The sequence below is a fragment of the Pongo pygmaeus genome, chromosome 9 (assembly GCF_028885625.2).
Source record: "Pongo pygmaeus isolate AG05252 chromosome 9, NHGRI_mPonPyg2-v2.0_pri, whole genome shotgun sequence".
In the NCBI taxonomy this organism is placed as follows: Eukaryota; Metazoa; Chordata; class Mammalia; order Primates; family Hominidae; genus Pongo; species Pongo pygmaeus.
In genome coordinates, this window is record NC_072382.2 from 91504553 (window position 1) to 91531354 (window position 26802).

A 26802-nucleotide genomic window follows, 5' to 3' on the forward strand; every position below is an offset into this window, starting at 1 on the left:
TACACTTTGATGGTTGAATAATTTTCTGAAGAAAATTCTTAATTAAATCCTTGCATAAAACATAAATTAGAATAAAGTAAAATCGTTACAGTCCTTTGCCAGTATAGTTACACCAAGAAGTTACATCTTCAACCTATAAACATTTGTTGATTCCTAATCATATCTTAATTGTTTATAAATTACTGGCTTAAATTATTACCAAAAAAGTAGGACAAGTCTTAAGACCTTGAAGAATTCCACTAAAAACAGATGGTAAAAATAAAATGTTCTACTTAATAGTATTATACAAAGGTTAATTTCTTAAGTTTTATAAATGTTCTGATAATGTAAGATTTTAACATTAAGAGAAGATTAATATAACACATAAAGAACTGTTGTATTATATTTTTACAACTTTTCTGTAAACCTAAAACTAGGTCAAAGAGGTTAAATAAAGGCTCAGTTTATTAGGATCTTACTTCCTTTATACTAGTAAATGTGCTATGAAAGAAAAATAGCATTTTAGGTTTCCCATCTTTAGTTACCAAGTATATATATAATATACCTAACTTTGACTGCTTTGCTATAGTAATTATTTTTAATGCTAAAAAAGACAAAGCAAATTTCTAGAGAAACAAATCAATAAGCACTTTTTATTAACTTTTTTGACAAACCGATAGTAAAACATATGCTACCTAACGATAACTGTGTCCCTTTATGTATGAGTCTAAGAGAAATATTTGGATTTTTATCTGGATAAGAAATTCAAAGCCTCCTTAAGAAGAAAGGAAATACCATGGTCACTAATGTAACCAGACTAAATATAAAAGCTATATGTGTGTGTGTGTGTGTGTGTGTGTGTGTGTGTGTATAAATCAATGTTTTGATCAATGTAACTAATCTGAGGTTACAATATCTCACTGCTTCAAATAATATTTTAATTACATGTAACAGATTAAGATACTGTTTAGGGGAAAACAGCCTCAGAAGTATGAACAAAAAGGCATATTAATCATTACCTTTAATCTAAGTATCAACCTTTCCCCCAACCCATGAAGACTTCATGTCTCTAAATGGTTCCTAAATCATGGAAGACAACTTGAAAAATTTTAAATACATCTCCAGGTATCAGATGCTTATGTACTCCATGTGGGTCCAACTTTTACTGCCCAGAGTTTCTTGTCATGGTAATGTAACATCATGAAAGTCTGGTTGCCAGATCTTTATGTTTTTATTTGTAACAGAGCTAAACCTTTTAACAATTATATTAACTACAACTAAGTTATTTGCTAATGGTAGTAGAATGATATATATGCTTTATTAAGGAAAACAGTACTTCTGCAAATTTTTCTTTGTAAGAATTCCATAAATACCAAGGAAAAGAAAAGACTCAAGGGGTTTGGGAAATAAACCCCTTTTAATTTTAAATCTACGTAAGTTTAATTTATTCCCAGACTTTCTAAGTTCTTCCAGAGTTCTGGCCTTCAGAATATTTCCTAATTTTTCTTCTTGAGTTCTGTACTAACTCAAAACCTATCCAAAAGATCTAATTCTGTGTTACCTATATTTAATTTAAATAAAGTACAATATATAATCAACACTGTATCACTAGAATTGTGAAGCTCTTCATGACTTAAAAAAAAACTCCAAAACAATTAAGCTATTTTATTTAACATATAATAGTCATAAAGCAACTCCATATATTTAGTTTTCTGATATCCTAATGTATTTCCACAAACCTTTTAAGTCTACAATTTTATAGTTTTCCATCAGGGAGGCAAGATATATATAATTTCTTTTTATATTTAACTAAAGGTTTTAAGAGGGCTTAGTCTCTAAATCAGTAACAATTAGTCATAACACCATACAAACACATTTAAATATTCAGGAAAGAGGTTTTTAAGATTATTGCTTAGTCTTGTAAAATGGTGAATTTTAACCAAATTGATACCTCTGTAATCTTATTTATGTTTCCTATACTCTTACATCATACTGCTTGGCAAGTAATGTAAGTTTTGACATAATTTAAAAATTCAAGTAGTTGTAAACAAATTCTAATTTGTTAAACAATTTATATATTCCCCTTTCGTTACTATACTACCTCAGAATTAATCCTCCTTAAAAAAGTGATCATCCCACATAGAAAAAACTGCAGAGCTTCATCTCTTCCTTAAATATTTTCAAGTACTGTAAGAACACAAATCCATGAAAAAACTGATTAAAATTTGACATTTCATCTTGCTTTACTAATTATGGAATAATACAAAGACATAAAAAAACATGTTCCTTAATATTTCTTTGCTTAACAGATAAATACAAAGAAATACTGGAATTATGGTTATGGGCTATCTTCTAGCCTCTTCAAGTATAGGACACAACTATGGTTCCTACCAGTAGGGAGAAATGAATATCAATCTTACGTAACACAAAAGAAAGATGAGAGGCACAAAAAGACAAACTGACTTTGGCTTTTAAGAACCTAATTTTAACCCTGAAATGCCACATTCAGTAACACAACAACAAAACAAAAGATTACAGCAGCAAGCCACCACTTCACACAGTATTAAAAATTCTGAAATAATGTAATAGCCTTCCTCCCATCTCCCACTCAATCTGTTGTGTCATCTTTTTGTTTTTCCTGCTTTTTAGCTGCAGGCAGTTCAAGGCTTGCCCACTGCATCGGTTCAGCTTTTCTCATAGTGATTTCAATCTTTGTTGCAGTCATAGTTACATAACTTCGCTTTACATCGATCACCTGTAACATATCAAAGAGAATTACAGGAAACCTCAGTGGTTTTATTAGTCTCAGAGGAAAACGTCAGACTTGCTTATGCCAATAATCCCAAATCCAAGCTTCTAAAGGCCTCTTTTATATCTAGACTTAAACTTTTTGGTAGGATACACTGTTAAGTTATATATCTATACTTTGCATCAATGTTTACTAAAGAACTGTCTTTTATTCTACAAATGATCTCTTAAGTTATCAGAAAAAAAATTCTTATAAATTTGTAATACTTACACCCCATAATTTCACATTTTGATCAAATTCCTTCTCTCCTTCAAATACAATATGCACATTTAACTGAAAAAGACATACATAGTTAATTGATCAAATTCAAACTGAAGATTTATGGTATCAAACACTGATTATAAAAATAAGACTGACAAAAATGAATTAAGCTATTTTAAGAAACTGCCAATACTGTATTGTTTCATATGAGAAAAGCCACTGACAAAAAAGAATAACTGGCTTCAAGTTTCATATTGAGAACTAAGTGCTGTATTACTTGATATATCTACTACAGTATCTCCAGAATGGTTCAGCAGTAACTCTACTATACAGAAATTTTCATTTAAAATAGTTTCATAGAAGTAATTTAATTTTTTTAATGGGAGTCATAATAAAATCTTACCCCCAAATCAGGTGAGATATAAACAATACTTTAAAATACAGTAACATAAAGAATGATGTATAGAAAAGAACTTTTACCCAAAATTATAAGATGTACTTACCAATGTGCTATTTGCTTCTACTCGGCTAAGTTCTGGAAGTGAGTTTTTAGCATATACTGAAATGGTAACTTCACCTCCAGTCTGATGCCAGTCATGTCTACATGGAACAACTTTTTTCCCCTGTAATGTAAGAGAAACTCTGTAAGTTAAAAAAGTGCCACATAATTAATTTCTTAAAAAGAGGAATTTGACCCATCTGAGAAAAAACTACCATGCACAACAACTAAGCACTTAATGTTTAAGGGCAAAAAACTTCTATATTTCCCAAGAGGCTTAAACAAGAAAATATATCATGATACAAAGATTCTTCATAAATTTTATGATTTCAGAACACACTTATTCCTTCCCTTTGTTTTTTTCTTTCAGGGCCATAATATTGATACACATTTAAAAAGACAATTTAAGAACTCCGACTAAATTTAATCCAGTTTTAACATTCTGTAACCTACTAAGTACTGTCATCAAAACATTGTTTGAAGACTGAAATGAAAGACATTTGTTTACTGGGATAAATCAGACAACACCTTAACCTCATGCACTAGAAACCTTATTTATTTTCTACAAATCAGAATCTAAGAAAACAATCTGACCAGTTATTACTTTCTTCCCATTTTAATAAAGAACAAATGATTTTTGGATTTTCTGATTATGAAAATAATCCTTACATACCAGTAGTATACTACACTGCCCTATTAGTATTTTTTTTTATAGAGGCAAATGATGATTTGTTATATAAATGAGAACAATTTAGTTACATAGAAACTCTGAGACACTACTGTTGTAAAAGGTAATATTTTCGTTTTGATAAAATTACATTAACTAAATTTATATATATCAGTCACATTTTTCCCCTTAGCTACTAGCTTAGATACTTAATACTTGATAACTGCATACATTAAAAAAAAAGAGAAATTACATCATTTTATCTAGGATTATACTCCCAAACTTAACATAATGGAAAATGACATTTTATTTTTTCAAACTAAAATTTTCAAACTTTTGGACTATAAAAAATATAGATACTCCCACTTTTTATTTAAAAACATTTCTGATAGTTTTGTGGTAGATGAATTTTTATAACTTCAGGGTATTTTTATAATATCCAACCATGTGTTATTAAAAAGCAGCAACTAGGGCCAGGCGCGGTGGCTCACGCCTATAATCCCAGCACTTTTGGAGGTCGAGGCGGGTGGATCATGAGGTCAGGAGTCCAAGACCAGCCTAGCCAAGATGGTGAAAACCCATCTCTATTAAAAATACAAAAATTAGCTGGGTGTGGTGGTGCGCACCTGTAGTCCCAGCTACTAGGGAGGCTGAGGCAGAACTGCTTGAACCCGGGAGGTGGAGATTGCAGTGAGCCTGCACTGCACGTCTGGGCGACAGAGCGAGACTCTGTCTCAAGGAAAAAAACAGTGGGGGAGGGGTAGCACTACAGAAGACTTAAATATTGCAATCTCTAAATTAATTTGAAAATTTAATACATTATAAAATACATTAACAATAGCTAACAGACAAAAACTTACTGAGCAATAAGTTGCTCATCCTCTTACAATTTAATGGGGTTTTGGGAAATTATTTGCATAGCCCCCAAGTCTTTTTAAAAAGCTGTCCAGGGAAGTAGGAAATGATTTTTCCCCCCCTTTTGATAAATATCCCATTAGCAAGCAGAGGCATTCAAAAGAATTCCACTGAAACAAGACTGCAATCCTCCTCTCTGGCCACTAGATGGAGTGTTTGTGCATCTGTAAATGATTGAAGTTTTAAGTGGCCAAAAGAATAATCAGAGGTCTAAACGTTTAACATCATCAAATTCATAGAAAAGTAATTTTTAAAAAACGAAAAGTAGGAAGAGGCCATGGAGCTAATTTTCTTAATTAAAAAAGACAAAAATTTTTCAATTTTGTCAGGCTTAAGTATTTCACAAAACCTCACATGCTTGCATCAAAACAGACAATGGCTATTTTGCTCAAAAGGCAGTGCACTGGCAGCTTGACTCAGATTCATTTTATTTCGTAGTCATATCAAAGCTCTATGGTGCAAAAAAGAAAACTTTTTTTTTTAAATCTAAAGACAGAATAATTTCAAATCTTTAAAAAATGACTCAGATGAATATAAACCCAGAGTGCTATTTTTGGAAGAGTTACTTACAGCATCTTTTTTAGTCCACATGTGTTTCCCTTTTGTACAGCCCTCTTGGGCTAAGAATGTATTAAAATCAGAAGTTTTTCTTCTACAACAGCTCCAGTATTTCATCCTTTAAATTATCACAGAAAAACTTCAGAAATAAAATCTCACAACCAATTAAATCCAGAAGTATTTTAGGGATAAATCTGATTTTTAAGAAGCCAGTAAGTGTACAACTCTAGTATTTTACAAGTGTCTAAGTTACTAAACAGCTAAAAATGAATGTACAGTATATCAGGAAGAATGTGGAAACAATGGAAGATTTTTATACAGTGCTGCATTTCTATAAACTAGAGCATAATACAGAAGAGAGGCTCTCAACTGCAGGATGCGGAAACGTATGGGTCTTCTCGGGATAATGGTGTCTTAGTGCCCCAGGGCCCAAAATTCTAAATGCCCTGCAATGTGTAGGACAGTCCTTCAAACAAAACATTTAGCCCAAATAGAGAGCATCACTTTTAAATACAGGATATAAAGAAAAACAGGCGGTTTATATCACAATGATATAACTTAAGAACTGTAACCTTGTTTCTGTTTTCTCATGCATAAACACACAACATACAAACCCCTGTGTTTGTGTAGGCTATTGTGAAGATGTTAATGACAATGTAAGTAAAATGCCTAATAACACTGCATGGCAAACAATGTTTAAAGACAGGTTTAACTTTCTAAATTCTACCATAAACTATTTTAATAAGTCATGCATAAGTTACCCCTCATGGAAAATAGGTACTCCAGAATGATATACACAGACTTCTTCTAGACTCTCTAGACCCCGGTATGTCTAAAAAAGAAACAAAGAGAAAAAAAATTAGCTGCGTATCTCACAGTTACATCTCATACATATTTGCAGTACTGGTGACCTCTATGAACTTTGCAAAATACTTAAATGACAATTACCTAGAAAATTCATAAATCCATCCCACGCCATTCTGTTAAAAAATGAAAAATGATTCCCTTTTGGACTTGGTTAAGTTTTAGGTTCCTTTGAGAAAGTCATATTAAGATGCTTTCAGCCTTTTGAGTATGAGATCCCATCCAATCATATTCAAGTACTTACTTAGTTACTAATTTAGAAAACAATGTTGAAACCAAGGGATTAATACTCTCAATAGAATACAGTTATGGCATGACTTATGTGTACAGTAAACTCCATGTAAGTATTGTCAAATAATATGAGAAATCTAATAAGCAATTCTGGAAGTTCTAGAGTGATGGTGATTTCTTATCCCTATAAAGGGTAAAATGAGCTGCAGACCTATATATATATCCAGGGTTTGTCTGGAAGATCCGGGCCCCATTGCTGCTGTAGATGGAGGCTCTACAGATGAATTCACAAAAAATTATGTTAATAAAACATGGATGTAGCCAGTAGTATATTTTCTATTTTTGTATTTATAGCACTACCTACAAACAGAAAATAAAATTCTGTGTTTATCTTTTATAAATCCAAAGTACAGTATTAAATGTGTATTTCTCCTTAAGATATTTCATAAGAACATAAAACTCAGTATGTTAGCATCTACCAAACTTTATGCTATTGCCCCCACAGTCTATTCTTTTCCCCATATTATTTGATGGCACCGTACAGACTCAGTTTCTCAAAGCAAAATCCATTAGTTCCTCTTCAGCATCTCCTCTCCCTCCACCCATAGGTAGTCTATAATGAAATCTCATCAATTTGACTTGAATATATTAATTTGTTAATCTTCCTCATAATCTAGCAGTTTTTAAGCAATCAGACTATACTAACAGGCTTCTACTATTTCTCAGCCTTCGACTTCTATTTTCTACTATCTAATTATCAAATTACTATCACCTTTTTGTTTAAAGTTCTTTAATTACATCCATGTCACACCTTACACAATAATCAGTTCCAGGTCATTTACATATTTAAATGTGCCTCCATATGAGAAAACACTCACAGCCCTGAAGTAAGCAACAATTTCTTAAATAGAACATGGAAAGCACTAGTCATAAACAAAATGATGGACAAATTGGATTTTGTTAAAATTAAAAAGCCTGTGTTTATCAAAGTCATCATTAAGACAGTGAAAAAGCATAGAATTTCTGACAAGAGTCACAGCTAAAATACATAAAGAATTCTTACAAATTGGTAAGCAAGAGACATTAGAGATAGGTAAAAGATTCTGCACACTTCACAAGAGGATATACAAATGGCTAATCAACATACATAAAAGCAGTCATCATTAGGGAAGTACAAATCAAAACCATGATGAAAACACTATACACACACTAGAATGGTTAAAATACAAAAAAAAAAACTTGTATAACAAAATGTTAACAAACCGTAGGACAAGTTGAACCAGCCTCACATACTGCTGGTAGAAATGTAAAGAAATACAACCACCTTGGAAAACTATGTGGAAGTATCTGTTAATGCTAAAGATATACAGGTGGGCATACCTAATCCAAAATCTCAAATGCTCCAAAAATCTGTTAACTTTTTGAGAGCCAACATGACAGTTAAAGAAAATGCTCATTGGAGCATTTCAGATTAGGGATGCTGAACTAACTGATAAGTATAATGCACATATGCAAAAATTAAAAAAAAAATCCAAAATACTAGAAATGGAAATGTGTATATGTGTCACAAAAGTCATGCACAAGAATGTTCATAATAGGCCGGGTGCGGTGGCTTCACGCCTGTAATTCCAGCACTTTGGGAGGCTGAGGCAGGTGGATCACCTAAGGTTCAGGAGTTTGAGACCAGCCTGGCCAACATGGTGAAACCTTGTCTCTAGTAAAAATACAAAAATTAGTCAGGCATGGTGGTGGGCACCTGTAAACCCAGCTACTCAGGAGGCTGAAACAGAAGAATCGCTTGAACCCGGGAGGCGGAGGTTGCAGTGAGCCGAGAGCCTACCATTGTACTCCAGGGTGGGTTACAAGAGTGAAACTCCATCTCAAAAAGAATGTTCATAATAGCATTATTAAAAACAATTTTTTAAAATCAAAGGACAATATAAAGTAGAAATTATTTGTGGCACATTCAAATAATGACATACCTTAAAGAAATAAAAAAACAAAACTAAAGCTATATGCAACAAAGATAAATAAAACAAGCATTATTATGCAGAAGATGACAAACACAAGTACATATTCTATGGTTATTTTTACATTAAACTCAGAAACAGAAAAAACCTATGTTGACTGACAGAAAAACATCTGAGGGAGATAATGAATAAGAAAATGCATAAGGAGTGCTCTGCATTGCTGGTGTGTTTAACTTTGTGAAAATTCCTGGAGCTATAAATTTATATTTGTATATCCTTTAACAAACTTCAATGTTATATTTCAATGAAGAAGACTAAAAATTTCTTCAATTTCAGTGGCCTCCACACTCTAACGTACAATCTAACTTCCCTGCACCACTAAACCCTTTTAGGATCTGGCCAGGTCTACTTATCTCTATTAATCTCAATTCCACAGCAGCAAATTTGTACCATTACATAATTTTCTCTATACTTCTGCTATTACTTACGCTTGAAATACCCTTTCTCTGTTTTCCCTGTCATTCACTTTTCAAAACGCATCTGATACCTTCTGCTTGATCTTCCTTTATTACCCTACCATTTGCACTGCCTTCCCCAATCCAGTAATTACTAATTCCCTTTTATCTACTACTTCTACCTCATATACATGTAAATACAATTGTATCTCCATTCCTTAAGTGATCTAAAATTTAACATGAGGAAAAAGTATAAACCTGCCCCCACCCCATTTTCACCTTGTTGGTTAATGGTGTCACCAATCACCTAGATGCTTGAATTCCCTTCACATCAAATCCATTAGCAAATCCTGCTAATACAGGCAGATGCTCCTTTGCTTACAGTGTGGTTATAGCCTGATAATACCATTGTTAAGTCAAAAAAAATCTTAAGTTACACCATGGTAAGTTCGGAACCATCTGTACTTTCAAATTCTATCATTCATTCTACACGCACTGTTCTAAGCATTCAAGATACAACAAAAAACAAAAAAAATCCCTATCCTCACAACTTTTACTCAGCATGGGGGTTAGATGGTATAGCTCAGAAGTAAAATAAGTACACAAAATAAGTAATATAAAGTGATAAAAGCGATGGAGAAAAAAGGAGAGGGAGAAGAAATGTTGGAGGATATGCAAGTTTTATATCAAGTAGCAAGAGGCAGCCTTACTGGTATGTTTGACCTCATCCCACATTTAATCACTTCTCAACAAACTACTCTCCAATCCCACTGTCTGGTCTTCCACAACAGCATCCTAGCTGGTTTCTCTTCTTCCAATTCCACTCCTGCTGCATCACCATGTATTTACCATTCACCAGTCAACAGAATCTTTTTAAAACCCTTCCCTAAAGCAAGCAATAGCTTCTCGTAATACTTAGAATAAACCCCAAATACCTCATCATGGCTTAAAAGAACCACCATAATTTTGTCTACCTCTCTTACCTGCTATCCTTGCCCAAGCTCCACAGACCTTGTTATTCCTTGAATAGCCAAGTTCTAAAGCCTCTGCTCATGTTACTGCATCCAAAACACTCTTCACCCAGGTTTACATAATCCATCCAGTACAACATGAAGATTTCTGATTTAGTGTTACTATGTCAAGAAGGGCTTTGCTGATAAGCACTCCTTCGTATGTTTTATTTTCTTCCTATCATCCTGATTTTGTAATATCTAACTACCTATTTGTTGCTCTTCTCCCCATTCTAGAATATCAGCTCCATAAGAACAGAAACGTTTGCTTTATTTGATACTATGTCTCCAGCCCATAAAATGTCTGGCACATAAGTGCTCAGTAAATGTTAAGTAAATTGGAATTACTTATTTCCATTATTCTACTGGACATGATGCTACTCAGAGTCTCTTATCCATGATTGTAGCCCTAGTCCCCAGCATAATGTTCAATATATAATATGCATGCAAATGTTTGTTGGATTGAGTCAGCAAACTGCACTTTCCTCAAAATTAAAATTTTACTTCATAACACATCACAAATCTTGTGATATATACCTTTGAACACCCTCCATTCTTACATGAGGTCCCAATCTTAATTTCATCATTGTCTTCTTCTGTAACAAAGAAAAAAAAATCAAATTAAAAAGTTAAAATAGAACTTCGCTGTGGCATCATTCTTAAAAAGTAGGTTTTTCCAGAAAACAATACTTTTTAAAAAACGACTGTGACTAGGTTTTGCTTATATCCCCAAATTGATATATGACACATTTCTTCTTCTTCTTTTGAGGACCTGGTGTCTTCGACAATGCAGGACACAATTTTTTCCACAACAAAATGTTATATCCAGTATCTTAACTTTGTAAAATAAATCATGAAAGGGTGTTTTCCTCCCATGGTACCAGGTAAAAAGTCAGAGAATAGTGAATATATTTTGTATAATGTACAAGAAAACATTTTAAAATATCAAAGAAATTTAGCTGATTCTTAAAAAAATAATGACCCATAAAAGAAAAAAAATTTAATATAGGTTCTCATTTTGAATAAAGACATATGGAATTAACCTATTAGGTTCTGGAGTATTTGTAGTTTATCATATCTGACATTTAGAAGAAAAAAAATTTCTTAACTACAATGTGCAACTTTTCCCTATTTATATGCAGTAAACTACTATTCTCTCTTTTGGATAACTGCTTAACTGTACCAGAAAATAATTAACAATAAAACAAACTAAAATCTTACCTTTCTTATTTTCTTCATTCCCTGATGACAGTTTAAGTTTATCAAGTGCTTGTTTTAGGGAGGCAGATATTTTTAATTCCAAAGTTGTCATTGGTTCATCTGGGCTGGAGAATTTTGAAACCTTATTACCATTAATATACCAAAATATTTTTTTGTACTCCAAATTAACAACCTTAAAAGCTTTTTGAGAAACCAAATGCTTTGTGTATCAAATGATTCCCATTAAAAAGTTAAAAGAAGGTATTTTATAAATAATTGTTACAATGTATCTACATTCTGTCTTAACAGAAAAGCTCCTTATATTAGAATAGTAAGTCTCAAATAATCACACTATTGTCAGCATATTTAAGTATTAATCAGTTGCACTAACGAGAAGGGAATAAAGACTAGGAATCCAAGGTTTTCAAGATGAGTAATGCCGAGGAAGGGACCATAATGTACTTTTACATCCCATGCCCAAGCTCAATGCTGAGCACCTAATAAACATGAAATATAAGTAAGTTCTAAGTGAATCCATACTCACTTCTACCAGTGGAGATAATTTATGTGGACACTGGCATATGGATCTGTAAATTCAGATATAATTGTATTGCAAGGCAATTTCAGTAGGGTTAAAAAAACAACATCTTCTAACATTTCATAATGACTAAGTGTTGTATACACAATTTATTTAAGTCCATTCAATAAATAAGTATTAAACATATTAATAAACACAGCAATAAAAATAAAAATTGTAGGCTATTCATTCTATATCCACAATGAAAAAACTGACGAAAGAGGCATTTTAAAAGTACATAGGCAAGGCATGGTCGCTTATGCCCATAATCCCAACACTTCAGGAGGTTGAAGCAAGAGGACTGCTTGAAGCCTGGGCAATAAAGTGGAACCCCGTCTCCGCAAAAAAATAAAAAATATTAGTCAGTCATTGATATGGTTTCCCTGTGTCACCAACCAAATCTCATCTTGAATTCTAGCTCCCATAATCTCCACATGGTGAGTGACGGACCTGGTGGGAGGTAACTGAATCATGAGGATGCGTTTTTCCCACGCTGTTCTCATGATAGTGAATAAGTCTCAGAATATCTGATGGGTTTTTTTCTTGCCTGCCACCATGTAAAACATTCCTTTATTACTCCGTCTACCTTCTGCCATGATTGTGAGGCCTCCCCAGCTATATGGAACTGTGAGTTCATTAAACCTCTTTTTCTTTATAAATCACTTAGTCTCGGGTGTTTCTTCATAACTGTGAAAATGGACTAATACAGTCATAGTAGCATACACCTATAGTTCCAGGGAGGGTTAGGCGGGAGGATGGCTTGAGCCCAGGAGTTCAAGGCTGCAGTGAGCTATAATGCCACTGCATTACAGCCTGGGTAAGAGAGGGACTTTTCTTCTTAAAAAAAAGTATGTAAAAACCTATATTCTCATAATTGTTATAATACCACCAAATGAATTTAGGATAAAATATTTAGTTTTTCTCATCTCACTGCCTTTGTCCTTTTTTTCAAAAAGTCAGTCTCAAGATCCTCCTGCCTCAGCCTGAGTAGCTGCAACTACATGAGCACACCACCAAACCCAGCTAATTTTTTTTTCTTGGAGAGACAGGATCTCTTTCAGATTGGTTCTCAAACTCCTAGGCTCAAAGGATCCTCCCTCCTAGGCTTCTCATAGTACTGGATTATGGGCTTGAGCCACAGTGCCTGGCCTCTCACTGCCCTTTAAGTAAAATAACAGCCCATCATTTAAAGAAAAAATTAACTCATACTATTATAGACTGTATTATATTACTAAAGAGATTAAGAATGAGCCATGACTGAAGTTTTGTCTTTTCCCAAGTATTTTTCTAACTGCTAAATTGGCCAAAGCATTCAATGGTCTCCTCTAACTATGAAGATGGAGAGAGAATAAAATCATCCTGAGTAGTTTCCTTAGCAATAATCTGTACTCAGAGTGCTAATGAACAAATAAATATCTAAAGTCTCTTAGGGTTCTTATCTTGGTTCTATATTATTCAATACTCTATAAATTTATTTAAGTAGGATCAATGGAGAATAAAGGGAAAATCATGAGTTCATAGCATGAATAAAAATTGCAATAGGTGCCTACTTGCGGCCAAAAAAAAAAAAAAAAATCACCTTTTTTTAAGTCCTGTAGTTTGCTTCTAGAACAATTTAGTACTCAAGTGTGGCATGAAGAAGACCTGGTTCAACAAAGGTACTCAATATACATGTGTGGGAATACAGAGTCTGGTTATCAGAAGGCAAGTATGAAGAATCTGTACAATTCTATTGCACAATGAGCAAAAGCTTTTTTAAGACTACTTTCACAAATATGTCATGTAAATCAAATGCATTAAAAATTGACCAGTAGTAATGAGACTAACTGTAGTTTTCAGGCATCTGAAAGTAAAGATGGATGATTAGGCTTCTGCATTATTTTCTATTTCAAACTGATGCCATGACAAGGAAAACTGCTTCAAAGAATTTTACCATGCCACAGTGAAAAAGATGCACTCTAAGGCACAAGAAAAATGTGACTTCCCTACCCTGATGATACATGTCCCTGTAATTATGACAGTACAATATGCAAATCTGTTATGTAGTTATATTGTGTACATGCTCTCAAGTTGAAGAGAAATAAAAATTTAAGGCAGATTTAAGGGAGAAACCAAATGGTTCAAAGCTTGGTGGCCTACATAGTAACTACAAATGGTATCATGCTAAATCATAAAGGAAAGTACCATGCACAAGTGCTACTATTCAAGTGTGACAAAAATATGTAACTGTATAAAGTATACCTTGGTCTTTTTATTGCTTCTACTGGCTTAGGGGCTTGAATGATGTGTTCCTGAAATTTGGGTTTTAATTCAGATAGTTCCTTCTTCTCAGTAGTCTTGACTTCCGGTTTGACTGGCTCAGGTGGCTTCTCACTATTATGTCTACCTTTTGTACAGCCCTGTTAGTGAAAGATATTCATTAAGAGCTATCTATTTTACATTTCATGATAGAAACACTATCTTTTCAGTTCTTTATTGATATTGATTCTATTTCATGTTTTCTCCAGTTTCAATACATTGATTTTAAGAAATTAAAAACAGAACTCCAAATTTGCCATATTTGCTGAATCTCTGAATGAAGGCTTTTTTAAAAAGTCTTTGAATTACACTTCATAAACATCTACTTATTCTATTAAAAATATGGCATAAACCTCTTGTTTACAGAAGAATTCTGGAGAATCTCACAAAGAACTGTAAAAAATAGTTATACAGAAAAATCTGTTCATCAAAAGGCCTCAATTTGAGACCTAGTTCTCAACATACTTATTGGTTATATGACCTTAAGCAAGATAATCTTTTTAAACCTCCATCTCCTCATTTGTAAAACGGAGGTAATGTCAGGTAAGATATTTTCTGAGAGGGTTAAATAATAAAATGCCTGGCACATTTGGCAGGTGATAACATTCAACAAACGTTAGCTACTTTTCTACTACATTCTACTGAATTATATATACTCTTTAACACCTCTGAAATGATACAATCAATAGCATTATCAGTTTGTTAGTAGCTTTAGTTTTCTTAGTGGTATATAAAGTGGTTTTATATAAAAGTAGTATATAAAATATTTCAACAGCATCTTAGATAAAACTTTATCGTTCCTAACTGAAAAGGCTTTAAATTGTTGCTTACCACTTTCTCCTTCTTGATGTTCTTTCAACACAACAGAAAGAACAAACCTAAAATGATAAGCAGGTAACTAATACCTTAAAATGTTAATTTCCAAAACAGATTCTTTACTTTACAAGCTGTGGAAGGGAGATGAGCTGCTTTTTGAAAGGTGTTATCTGCACCTTTTTGAAAGGTGTTATCTGCAAGTTGATGAAGACCAATCAATCTATATCAGAAATCAGACTCCTCAAATCTGAAGCTTTCTATAACATGTATTTTTAGGAAGATAATCTAGAAAAAATAATTAGTACTTACTACAATGCTTAAGAAATCAGAAAAATCAGTTGTTCTTCTCTTACAGCAAGACCAACCCTATGAAAAACCAGAGAAAGAAACTAACAACTATTTGCATGAGAAACACAACCCACTGAAACACTCTACTTGCACTTATCTACTTGAATCCTGCAGTAACTTGCGTATACAGAGTGCAAAATTTTAGTGTTGCATATAATTCACCTAATCAAGTAAAATGAATATTAATCTTTGATTTTTAAAAAACCAATTAACCAATGTTAAAGTGATTTGTGCTATGCCCTATCATCAAGGGAAGCACCTTTATAAAACAAAAACTGCTTCTGTTTTCAACAATCGTGTCTGCTTTTTAGAAGAAAAACATGTTATAATTCCTAAAACTATCATATTTAAAGAATATTCAAAATAAGTATAGGTATTTTACTTTTAAAATCTATTAAGTTAAAGATAGTAACTATAATTTAGTTTTTAAACAAAACCTATTTTAGTTTCACAATAAGCATTCTATTTTCAGAACAACAAAGATTAATTAACACAGCAGCCAAAGCACTACTAAGCCTTTGAAGGTGATCTTTTCAGTGAGAAGCATAAAGACACAGAAACTATTACTATTTGTGATTTTTGAACAAACCATCAAGTAGTTTACCAAAAAATGGCTTTAATAATTATCTCTAAATTCCAGTGTTTATAGAGAATAGGGAAACAAAAATGCAAAATCTCTAAACTTGGAACTTCAGATTTAAGATTTGGGACTAAATTCACATTAAGACGCAACTTTGCACACATCCACCTGGACCCTGCTGATTTTCAAAAGACTGCATAAAAATTTGGTAGTGATTTTTCTCATAATATGCACCTGTCGGTTTTCTTTAAAGGTAATTTCAAATATCCTATAATTCAAATTTTCCTTTATTTTGACATTTAATTATCTTTTACTCCGAATTGAGATGTAGATCAATTACTACAACCTTAAATATAGGGTTTAAATAGCATCAATAATATAGTCAACAGAAAAGTTATTCTATAGGAGAAAAAGTTTTACTGTCTTAATCATGTACTAAATTATGTCAGATACTGTGATACACACATGTAAAATATGATACAGGCCAGCTGTTCCCAAATGCCAATCTGGATTCTATGCTAGTCTTCAGTGCAATGAGAAAAGGAAAGATAAATTTAAGTTATGTGAATATAAGGTTGCTAGCTGTCTTTTTTCAGCAAGATTGTCCTTTTCTCTGAATATGCCCCTTCTAATATTAAAATAGTATTTCTTTTGTCAATGCAATGTTTAACTTCTTACTTGGTCAACTAGTATCCCTGTATTGATGTATACACATTTCGTCTGAAATCTTCCAGACTGTGAAATCCAATAATCTTGGACAGTCTAGGACTTTAGGAAATGGTTATAAAATAGAGACCATAATAAACACTACAACTGCAAAAGAGAGAGAAGCAAAAATACTTCAAAGTGAAATCATTAAGACTTGGAGTGATTAACAATGCGGTAAGAGAAAAAATGGGCAATGGACCAAATGATCAGAAAGTCAGTAGTATCATTACTAGGAGCAGTAAAGTTGAGAGGCAGACTACTTTTGGAATCAACGGTACACACTAGAAACTGGTTTGACGTTGCCAATGAGACACATAAATAGAAATATGTTGTAAGAGCCATCGGCATAGAGGTGACATTTGAGAAAACGAATGAATGAATTGAATGAGAGAAAACAGCCAAAGGTTACCTTTAAGAGCTAAGAGGAAAACAGCATAGGGGCAAAAAAGAAAAAGATACAGTAAAACAAAAATATCAGAAGAAATGGCAGTCTAGGAAAGATAAAATTCCACAAAAAGAAAAATAAACATTTCCACAGCACCACAGTTTCCACCACAACAAAGATTTGTAAAAACTAAAAAAATGTATGGAGGAATAAGGTCTCAACTTGCCCTACTGAATGTCTTCTCTGTTTTCCTCACTCAGAACCAGACTAATACATCTTTTGTTAGATTTAGTGGTATAACAGTGAAGTGCCAAAACAGTCTAATTACTCTCTGGAAGGTATAATTAGACATTTAAAGGGCACCAACAATATTTAAACATGTTAAGACTGCTTATGTTCCTAAGAACCAAAGTTGTAGAACCTAAAACCATGGCAGCCCTACCACAGCATTATCTTTTGAGATATACAAAAGAAACTCTTTAAATATATCATATTATCATGAATTTTAAAAAGACGACCAGCAAAAATCTAGTCAAACAACATTCTACTAGTTCTCCAGAACATCCAAGTATAGCTGGAAAACAGGTAATGTTTCTTTGAAGTTAAAAACACTCTAAACTTACATGTCTGTCCCAAGATTGGCACTAAATCAGAATCTTTTCTAAAATTCAGAGCTGTTATTAGCCAGTAGTGACAGACCGAGATTCAATACAACCACTCTATTTTCCCTCAAAATTAGAAAAGTGAAGAAATGGGTGTAGAAAATGAAAATTATGACCAGCATGGTAATCCCAGCACTTTGGGAGGCTGAGGCAGGTGGATCATCTGAGGTCAGGAGTTCGAGACCAGTCTGACCAACATGATGAAACCCTGTCTCTACTAAAAATACAAAAATTAGCTGGGCATGGTGGCAGGAGCCTGTAATCCTGGCTCCTCAGGAGGCTGAGGCAGAATCACTTGAATCCAGGAGGCGGAGGTTGCAGTGAGCTGAGATCGCGCCACTGCATTCCACCTGGGCGACACAGTGAAACTCCATCTCAAAAAAAAAAAAACAGAATTAAAATACAATTTTATAACTGGAAAAGACCTTAAGATCATCATCTACTGTCTTTTCTTTGCCTTTAGTGGAGTATACGCTTAAAGCACCTCCCCCGCAAAGGTCATTAAGAAGAAAGTCACTAGCTGAGAAAAAAAGATGAGAAAATAAAGATTTAGCATTACATCTCTCAATTTACTACACAGATATGAAAAAAATGAAAATATAGTTCCTACCTTTAATGCATCGTGAAAGACTGGAACACCTGGGTGGTATGTGCAAGCATCTGGAGAAAACAGAGAAAAAAAAAAAGTACCACTCTTTATAATGAAGAAAAATATATACATGATCATTTCCTTAAGGTGTTAACCTTTAATCCTTTTTCCAAACGCTGGTACCTTAAAAAGGTACAAATGATTGAGTTTGACACGCAGCACAAAGTGTACTATATTAAAATAGTATTAAAAATTCTAATTCAAGCGTATGATGACTAAGGACAAAAATACAGAATTGTTTATGTATAACAATTATATTTTATATTCCCCTAATCTTGGTAGTAAAATTTGTTTAGTACCAAAACTTCAAACCCCCAAATTTTGACCATCATTTTTCAAACCTGCTTTTACAAATATACTATCAAACTTGAAGTATTCTTACATGCATTCATCCATAAAGGTTTCACAAGAGATTCCCTAAAAGACATTTTGTAATAACAAGCTCAACATTTTAAATACTGTAAAGATTTTTTGCAGTATTTAATTGGTAATTTAACTTTCCTAGACACAGTCATTCCTAGGTACAAACCTCACTAAAAAGACTAGGGCGCCTCTGCCTGGCCCCTGCCCTGTTTGGGAAGTGAGGAGCTCCTCTGCCCCGCCCTCGCCCCATCTGGGAACTGAGGAGTGCCTCTGCCTGGTGGCAGCCCTGTCTGGAAAGAGAGGAGCGCCTCTGCCTGGCCACTGTGCAACCTTCCAAGTGTGAAGTGACAGCCTTGTGTGTGATCTTTCTGCCTTCCCCAAGTGTGCATTTTCAACATTAAAGTTTACTTTTTAATTAAAAAAAAAAAAATAGAAGTCTAGGTGGGCCTGGTGGCTCATGCCTGTAATCCCAGCACTTTGGGAGGCTGAGGTAGGCAGATCACCTGAGGTCAGGAGTAGGAGACCAGCCTAGCCAACATGGTGAAACTCTGTGTCTACTAAAAATATAAAAATTAGCCGGGCGTGGTAGTGCATGCCTGTAGTCCCAGCTACTCGGGAGTCTGAGGCAGGAGAATCACTTGAACTTGGGAAGCGGAGTTTGCAGTGAGTCAAGATCACGCCACCACACTACAGCCTAGGCGACAGAGCAAGACTCCGTCTTAAAAAAAAAACAAAACTCTGAAGTTCTACAGCCTATTTTCTAGATTCTCACTGGGTGTTATTCTGTACTTCCCTCCCCACCACACCATCAATCTTTGCTTCTCTTATGTAAATGGGTTTATTACAATTTGTGTTGGGAACAGGCCCCCAAATCTGGCCATAAACTGGCCCCAAAACTGGCCATAAACAAAATCTCTGCAGCACTGTGACATGCTCCTGACGGCTTTGACGCCCAGGCTAGAAGGTTGTGAGTCCACCTGAATGAGGGCAAGGAACAACTGTCCCGCCCAGGAAAAACACTTAAGGCGTAGTTAAACCACAAACAATAGCATAAGCCATCTGTGCCTTAAGGACATGTTCATGCTGCAGATAACTAGCCAGAGCCCATCCCTTTATTTCCCATAAGGAATACTTTTAGTAAATCTCCATTCGAGGCTCTCAGCTCTGAAGGCTGTGAGACCCCTGATTTCCCACTCCTTACTATATATTTCTGTGTGTGTGTCTTTAATTCTTCTAGCACCACCAGGTTAGGGTCTCCACGACCGAGCTGGTCTCAGCAATTTGCAAGATGGAGTACTATATTTTTAGAAATCAGGTAACAGTCCGCTTCATCCCTCTGCAATCTGCTTATAAGACTATCTTTCAACCTTTCGAGTCTTTTAGCTTACAATGCTCCACAACAACCTTGTCCAACATGCCGCCCCAGACAACTCTGAATGTAGCCCAACACAAATTCATAAACTGTCTTAAAACATTATGAATTTTGTTTTTGTTTTCTTTTAAGCTCATCAGCTATCATTAGTGTTAGTGTATTTCATATGTGACCCAATTATTCTTCTTCCAATGTGGCCCAGATAATTCTTCTTCTTCCAATGTCACACAGGGAAGCCAAAAGATTGGACACCCTTGCTCCATCACCTGATTCCTGGTGTTGCCTCAAAATTTACTACTGGTGCTCACAGAAATCTCCCTACCCCGTTACTAGCCAGTATTGCTTCCTTAGTAACCATGTGCTGCATAAATACTAGCTAATGTAGAAAGTGTTAGGTATCTTCCTGATACAGTAAGTAAATCCGTGGATCAGAAAGATGTTATTAATTAAGGGTAGTTGTGGAATTAAGGGCTGAAAAAGGAGGTTGGAAGTAGAAATGGGTATGCAGAAGGACATGAAGTTGAGAGGGGAATGGAAGTAGAGAATAGATCCAGTATTTTCAAACACCAAATTTAAAGTAGTCAGAGACATAAAACGCAATGTATAACAGAGTCAGAGGCATAAAATGTCACAATAAGTCAATTTTGGCAGCATGGCAGAAGGAATGAGTCAGATCTGAACCATACAACTAATACGAACACAGTTTGAAAGCCACTGCTTTCAAAAACAAGAAGTAACAAGAAAATGGACATTCTTCATCCTTTCTTTAATATCCATCCTTTCTTTATCAGTTTTAAGAGTTTTGGCAAAATTAATATTTTATGGGAGAGAAGCTACAAGACAGTAGTAGTGGTTAAGTGTCCAGGGCTTCTAACATTGGGTCTGACCCTGGCTAAATTTCTCACTGAGCTACTCGCTAGTAGTTCCTTCAGTTTTCCTCGTATACGTCGATTAAAAAAAAATACTGTTGGTGAAGCTGTGTTTATTCTAGAATAAGTGTTTAACATATGTAAGTTACCAACTGTGTCTCCCTTAAACACCCTTTAACTTGAGTTACAAGTTAAAACGTTCTATCAGCTTAAAAGGGAGTCTAACTTCTGTCTCTAGGGGGGAAAAAAAATCATGAGACTATAAGTCAACGAGCATGGTAATTATGCCGTAGCACCAAGAAAAAAAGCATTTAGTGTAGATTAAGAAATATTTAAAGATGACAGATCCAGCATCTGACTTACGCAAAATGGAACTTGCTTGTGTATTTACCTCTTTTAACTTATTTCTGTCAACTGTACAAGGTCAAACTTCTTCCTAAAAAACCTCCTAACCAACCTTTCTATTTAGTTCTTGTCTACTACTCCGTATCTCCATTTTCTTCTCCTTCCATTCACTCAATCAGTTTACCTGAAAAATTTATTCTAAGTCTCTAAAAAAACCCGTCATTTCGCTAAAGTAAATATACTTACTGGAATTTCTCTCCTGTAACTAGTACTGCTGACCACCCAAGTTTTGAGACGGTTTTCCTGGTCGCTTTCTGTTTCCTAGGCACTGCACCAATTCACACATGGATACAGACTTCCAACAAATGACTATCTCCCCTGAACTTTATTGTCTCATAAGCAAAGCGTCAGTCTTTCCCCTGTATTCTCTATCAAAGTAGAATATCTGCAGACATAAGTGCAATTAATTTTTTACATAGGCTGCCAACACCAAAGGGCTTTAAAATCATTTCTCGATTTTGTCATCGACTGAAATCTCACAATTTTACTCTTGAGTAGCATCATATTTCCATCACAAAAATGTCAGTGGTGGTAACTTGAGTATTGCATAGGTTGGATTTTCCTTTTCCTTAAAACCCTGTATCAATAGTTTTATTTTACATAACGCTATCAATTTACCTGTGTGCCAAAAGTATTTCAAACATCTCAAAGGTGAAGAGTTTAAAAGGCATCAGTTTTCATCTCCTCCACAATAATGAAGGATGTTATTAATACTACCTCACTGAACTGAGCTTCTCTATCAAATGCGTCTAATTAACACTACATGCGTCCCAGGGTGGTTATGAAGATTAAATAAGATAAAGCAATAATGGCTGGCATGCAGAAAATATAAACTAAATGCTAGTTCAATCTGAAAACGTGTTGTCACTTCCCAGGATACGCAAGGAATCATCTCACTTCTTTGTCAATCAAAATTTCAATTTACTGATCATTTACCGTCCTTCACCTAATAGTCATTTTCGCTTCGGATCCTTCACTCGACATCTAGGTGCTGGAGATGACATTCACTCATTTTATACTGGAGTAGGCATGGTAGTAAAACGTGGAGGCCACAAGAAGAACAAGCAACAAATGCAGCTAGTAATAAAAAGATAACTAACGTACCACCAGGATGAACCTATCAAAACAGTGTAAAGATACAGAGTAATGTCCCTTACCAAGAACACTTGTAAGAGGTTTGTAACAGCGGATCGACTGAACACAAACTTCTACAAGGCAAAGCTTACATGTTAGGGCAACCCGCTGCTCATGCCGGCCACCTCTCCCTCTCGCGCAGGCAATTACAGCCATCACTACTTCGGGAACTACAAAGCAAGCCCACCAGTACCTCGTTAATTTTTGCTTCCCCAGAGACTGGAGGGCCCGAGGAGAAAGGTGTTCGTTCTAAATTCCAGGCGACTTAAAAGGAGTGCGGGGACGACGGGGGAAACTCGTGGATCCAGGGGAGCGTCTCTCTCCGCAGTGGCAGAGGACAGTCAGGCGCCGGGGCCGGGTGCTCGCCAAGGGAACGCGGCGCACCAGAGGGGCGGCCGGCGGGCTGCGCGGGCAGCCAAGGGAGGGCCAAGAGGGGCATGGACCTGGGGCCGCGCGAGGACGGCTGCAGGAGATCCGCGGACACCCTCCGGCCCAAAGGGCCTCCCCTGCTGATGAGGTGGAGAGGGGAGGGAGGGCTGGCTGCGCGTTCCTCTTACCGTCGGAATTGGTCTCAGGATCGAAGCGCTGACCGCAGCCCCGGTTGTAGCACAGCAAGGCCATTTTCTTTTCCCACCGTCACAGGCAAGGCCCAAACACCGGGAACGGCAAGAGCATGCGTTAGCCACTCCCGTGTCGCTAGCACCGGTCTGACGACTGAGGCGACTACCGGCTTCCGGAAACGATCTGTTGCGTTTCAGGAACCTTCGCGAATTTTCCGGTCACGCAGGCGCAGAGAAGGGACGAGGCGGAGGTAGCGGCGGGAGGCTGGCCCTAGCCCCGGCCGCAAGAGGTCAGACTACAGCTGGTAGCAACTGGGGGTCGGAAGTGGAGCCCAGACAACAGCGGAGAAGAAGTTTCCGGGGCACAAAATGAAGGTGTCCAAGAGACTGACAATTCTCTTCTGACTGCCTCAGTGCTCACTGGCTGTGGGTATCTCCTGCAGCAAAGTGGCCGCCCCGCCCTCTCATCCCCTGCGACCCAGCACCCTTCTTCCTTGCCTTGAGGCTGCGCCTTAGACAGCCCGGTGGGTATCTGTTTACCCCTTAGCACTAAGGGGTAAGTGCACAGTAAGTGCACAATCGTACAGTGTTTCCAAATCCTCAGGGTAGACGTGCGAGCTTAGTAAATGAGAGGAATAGCGGACGAACCTCTCCGTGTGTTTGTGTCTCGAGTGCCTTCATCTCAGGAGCAATTTTAATAACTTAACAGTTGCGGTCACATTACTTTGAAAATACAAAAAACGTAAAAATCAGAGTAGCAAAGAAAATTATGGATCTGATGCTGTGCCAGAATTGATCACAATTGCTCTAAGGCCCTGGGGTAATTGTTAATATTTCATGTGAGCCTCCACTTAAATGATTTATCAATACTCAGTACACCACTCTTGGAACAGCTAGTAAAACTTCAAGTGCATTATAAAAAGTGCAGTAATGCATTGGCTTCAACTTGCATATTTCCCAAACTTGGGGCGTCTGCAAGAAAAGCAAACACTTTTTGATAACATATACTGAAGGATCTTATAAGATCAGCAGCTTATAAGTAAACCTAAAAATCTATACACTGTTTCCATTGATCTCAAGGTTATTTAGAGATCTGCTCACGTCCTCCTACCCATAAAGTCTTTTTAGTTTTTCATATTCTGTTTCTCTTCTTCTACCTAGAAGTATTAAATTTTCATATTGTGATCCACCATAGATACATATGTTTTCTTCATTTAACCTAACGTGAGTATTTTTCTATTTTGTTTCATAATCATTGTTACAAATGACGGAGTATTCTGTTGAATAAATGCACTGTAATTTAACCTTTCTCTAATTTCCCCAACTTTATTATATATAAGTTACAATGATCAACCTGTGTATTGTTTTTCTTATTTATAATTTCCCCCTTTAGGAAAATTTTTGGAAAGCGACAGTTCTGGGGTAAAGGGCATAAGCCTTTTTAAATAACTTTAAGATTTTAAAGATATATAGAGCCAATTGCTTTCCGAAAGGTGGTACCAATTTACAATTTCACCAGCTGCGAATGTAATAGACCGTAGAAATTGATCATAGACAATTGGACATGAGTAAGTGGAGAGCTCTAAAAAGTTTTAGTTGTGACCAAATCTGTCTTGAGTATCCTAGTATCAGTGCAACATTACCAGGATTGTTAGTGAACTAAACCTTTTAAATAATTTTAATGTTTATTTCTAGTTTTTCATCTGTAGCATTTTACAATCAGAATATAATTGCTTATGGTAGATAATTTGGAAAACGCAGAAGTATGCTAAGAACAAAGTCAACAATAATTCCACCACCCAGCAATAAGCACTGAATGGCTAAAATAACTCTTTGGTAAATTTATTTTCAGTGTTTCCTGTCACCCCAAGCATTTATAGATATATATGTTTAAAAAGAGTCATATTATATACAGGTGTTTATGTTCCTCCCATGGGTATTTTGAGAAACTATAAAATTAAATCATTCTTATGATTAAGAAAAACAGTGATACAGCAACAGCCTGTTTCCATCCCACCTCCACTTACATTTCCATTCCAACACTTCAGTGCTGACTACCACCCACTGTTTGAAAAACTTTCTGGCATTTACATGTATATTTTATATACACTTTGAATATATCTTCCCTTCCTTCTTTATCCCCATATATATCAAAATATGCTTTAACTTTGACTATCTTGTTATTAACAAAAGACTTAAATAAATATGTTAACTTAAAACAATTGTCAGTTATTCTTGGTGCAAAATGGATGTTTATCAGAGTACTCTCTTTTTCTGCATTTAAAAATATTTCTTAAAATAATTCAGTTAAGTTTAATTAAGCTCCATTTTCTTGGGCTGGGTGCTGTGGCTTACGGCTGTAATCCCAGTACTTTAGGAGGCCAAAGTAGGTGGATCACCTGAGGTCAGAAGTTTGAGACCAGCTTGACCAACATGACGAAACCCTGTCTCTACTAAAAATACAAAAAAATTAGCCGCGTATGATGGCGCGTGCCTGTAACCCCCGCTACTCGGGAGGCTGAGGCAAGAGAATCACTTGAACCTGGGAGGCAGAGGTTGCAATGAGCTGAGATCACGCCATTGCATTCCAGCCTAGGTAACAAGAGCGAAACTCTATCTCAAAAAAAAAAAATTTATAGTATAAATAAATAATAATTAAGTTCCATTATCTTAAAAACGATTATAGATATGTATGTATCCATGTAAGTGTATAAAATAATATTTGAAAAGACCATTAATCTCTTATAATAATGGATATGTATAAAGACAAGGATGAGTTTAAAGGAGTAAAGTTAATATTTTACTTTATACTCTTAGATATTTTTTGAAAATGTAAATACATACTCATTTTTGATATAGTTAACATTGTGAAGAGGACAAAAAACCAACTTAACAATGACTATTTTTATTTGATCTACTTTATCCGAAAGATATGAAAATTTCATCTATTATGATTGTGTGTTGAGCAGTTTGTGGTTTATGTATTTTAAACATATGTTATTCATCCTATAAAGGTGCATGTCTTTTGTATTTACATAGTTTATGTTTTTAATATAAAAAGACCTTCTTTGTAACATTTTGTATTTTTGTCTTGAAACTTACCTTGATATTAATGCTTCAACTTTTGCTATGTTTCTCTTTGTTTTTGCCTAATAAACCTCACCCTATCCATTTATATTTAACCTGTGTCATCTTGTTTTGGGCATATCTGCTGTAAGCAGCAGATAGATTGCATCTTGTTTTTCTTTTTTTAACTAAAATCCGAGAATCTTTTTATTTTGCAGAGAAGCTTAACCTTTTTATTTCTGATTAATGCTTGAAAGTTCAGGTGCCAAAGTGGCCCAGAACTTATTAATGGTTTTATAAGTCAATTAACGTCAATAAGCCTGAGTTTTCTTATCTGTAAAACATTGATAACAGAGTGCTGTGAAGATTAAGTTAAACAATGCATGTAAAACATATAGTCTAGTGTAAGCACTGAATGATAATTTCACAAAAGTTTAGCAATGAAAATGGTCAACTAAGATGTTTAGTCATATTTGGTTATTTCATTTTTGTTTTCCCTTTTATATGCAGTTGAGTCTGCTTACTTGCTTTTATTTTATTCTATTTTCTAAATAAAGTATATGCTTGCTTTATTTTGTCCATGATTTAAAAAAATATATATATATATATTGGTTTTAATGTATTTCAGCGTGTATTAAGTAGTTAATGTGTG

General features: G+C 35.2%; 1 protein-coding gene across 2 annotated transcripts; it reads right to left on the minus strand.

Moving 5' to 3' along the window:
- Positions 1 to 1629: 1629 nt before the first annotated feature.
- On the minus strand, positions 1630 to 25698 carry CHORDC1 (cysteine and histidine rich domain containing 1). 2 transcript variants are annotated; one of them, XM_054438063.2, is made up of 11 exons: positions 23082 to 25698; positions 18343 to 18392; positions 15359 to 15415; positions 14177 to 14334; positions 11380 to 11483; positions 10696 to 10754; positions 6390 to 6460; positions 5641 to 5746; positions 3493 to 3612; positions 2999 to 3061; positions 1630 to 2734 (listed from the first exon to the last, which is right to left on the minus strand). In XM_054438063.2, exons 1-11 carry the CDS (start codon positions 23143 to 23145, stop codon positions 2588 to 2590), a joined length of 999 nt encoding a protein of 332 aa, XP_054294038.1. In that variant the 5' UTR covers positions 23146 to 25698; the 3' UTR covers positions 1630 to 2587. The 2 variants fall into 2 exon arrangements, with proteins under 2 accessions (XP_054294038.1, XP_054294039.1); XM_054438064.2 differs by lacking the exon at positions 15359 to 15415 and having other exon boundaries at positions 23082 to 23286.
- Between the last annotated feature and the right edge of the window lie 1104 nt (positions 25699 to 26802).